The sequence below is a fragment of the Limulus polyphemus genome, unplaced genomic scaffold (assembly GCF_000517525.1).
Source record: "Limulus polyphemus unplaced genomic scaffold, Limulus_polyphemus-2.1.2 Scaffold1462, whole genome shotgun sequence".
NCBI classification, from domain to species: domain Eukaryota; kingdom Metazoa; phylum Arthropoda; class Merostomata; order Xiphosura; family Limulidae; genus Limulus; species Limulus polyphemus.
In genome coordinates, this window is record NW_013667072.1 from 238705 (window position 1) to 240904 (window position 2200).

Genomic DNA, 2200 nt, shown 5'->3' on the forward strand with positions numbered 1-2200 from the left:
AAAAAACACGGGGGTGCTTAACTTTTTTCCAGGTGTATATTTGTATGCTGTTTGGTTATCATCCTCATAATACTCATTTTGCACCAACACTTACCCATACTAAGCAATGAATATTCTAGTTAAATTATTTAAGGATCCACTTTTATTTCATAATTGTTTCTGCTAGATATTAGTAAACTGTGTACTTAAATTTGATGTATCTTAATGAAGCCACACAATTGATAAGTAGAGTATAAATAACTTACCTGTATTAAAATGTCCAACGTGTGGTTATCTAGAAGAACCACCTGACTTTGCTTCCCTTCTGCCATCTGAATAGAAAAGTAAACATTATTTTCATGAAACTATAATCAGTATAACAATAAGTCAAAAAACTAACCTTCCAGGAACAATCACAGCTGAATATTCAGAAACTAGTTTACTACTGCACAATTTAAATAATTAAAAAATCATACAGAATGCTACTTATGTAGTGGTGTGTTATTGCATATGAGTCATGATGCCACAGTCAATATATTTAGTACATATATGCAATGACCATTCAGTGTATAATGCCATCATAGGTAGCTTATGGCTGGAGGATTATGACACAACAACCTTTACCCAGAAAGGATATTAATATGGTAAGATTGTCAAGTGATATAGAACTAAAGGACACAACAGTTTCCAGAAGGGAGCTTTCAGTGTTTTCTTTGGCAATATAAATCTCACACAGTAGAATGTTTAGGACAGCAACGGATTCCAAAAGTATACCCCAAGCCAACCAAAGCAGCACTTATGTTCACAAACTGAAGGATATCATAATTAAAACAAATGTTCAACTCAAAAAAAAAAAAAAACAACGCATGAATTTCCCGGCACTAAATAGAAAGTAATAAGAACTTAAGTTAACAAAGGCTGAAAAGCCTCCAACCACAATTGAAAATAAAACATGTTTTTATGAGAAGGATGGATAGAGAAATTGGAATTCCATATGGCTACAATGGACTTTTGGTTTCCTTAAGCATGGTCTAAAAAGTTCAATTCCAGTGCAGTGAAGGGTCTGTAGGACATTACCAAGAAGTGGAATTTCAGATTGACTTTGCAGTTTTTACAGAAGCTATCTATAGCCTCATCAATCAAATAGATCGCATTAGTATATTCTATCTATAGCCACATCAATCAAATAGATCAATAATAAAGTGAAGTAATTGTAACACTATTTCTATAATGTGGAATAATAAAGTGAAGTAATTGTAACACTATTTCTATAATGTGGAATAATAAAGTGAAGTAATTGTAACACTATTTCTATAATGTGGATTAATAAAGTGAAGTAATTGTAACACTATTTCTATAATGCGGAATAATAAAGTGAAGTAATTGTAACACTATTTCTATAATGTGGAATAAAGTAGGTGTGAAATAAAATAGTTGTAAAATCAATTATGTATGAAATATATTATGCATATAAATACAATTTTTGATTTAATTTATTAGTTCAAGCGCTAGATTCACTCCTTTTGCCCCTGGATATAGGACAGGTGCATACATACGTAAACACCCACCCATATTGACTTAGTTTTTGATATTGTTGAAATGGGAAAACACTAGAAAACCGAAACATTTAAACATTGTTCTTCCACTTTGACATGGTATAGAATGTAGTGATGAGATTTATTTGATTGATGTGCCTCTTATTGTGGCTATAGATAAAATATACTAATGCGATCTATTTGATTGATGTGGCTATAGATAGAATATACTAATGTACGAACAGAGACGTAACGATATGGTCAGTTTTACATTGGGTGTTCAAGATTAGGATCACCAATAAATCTATTCTGGTCGAGAAATAAGGAAGAACTTCTAATGTGATCTATCAAGAAACACTCAGAGTGTCAACAAACACTGAGGCTGTAGAGAATGATTAGTAAAAATAATAAAGTGAAGTAATTGTAACACTATTTCTATAATGTGGTTGTTAATTTTCCGTATAATTTATTTCCGATGAAACTTCAGCGACACAAGTCCTTTCTTAAATAAAACTAGTTTATTCCCTCTCAATACAACTTTGCAATACACTTAATTTCCACACACTTAAACACACGCTATAATTCCCAACGATTCACTCACTTTCTACCACGCTTGACTGAATTGTCTGTCTCTGTCTGTCTGCAATTATCTATCTCCGATTAATTAATTTCGCTTTATTTGGCGC

General features: G+C 32.0%; 1 protein-coding gene across 1 annotated transcript in view; it reads right to left on the reverse strand.

The window, feature by feature from the left end:
• The window catches only part of LOC106463694 (FERM domain-containing protein 4A-like), a 111020-nt gene that overhangs the window by 92014 nt on the left and 16806 nt on the right, over positions 1 to 2200 (reverse strand). The window contains exon 2 of the mRNA XM_022391270.1: positions 246 to 311. Within this exon, the coding sequence (XP_022246978.1) occupies positions 246 to 311 (66 nt within the window). The remainder of the gene's footprint in view (positions 1 to 245; positions 312 to 2200) is intronic.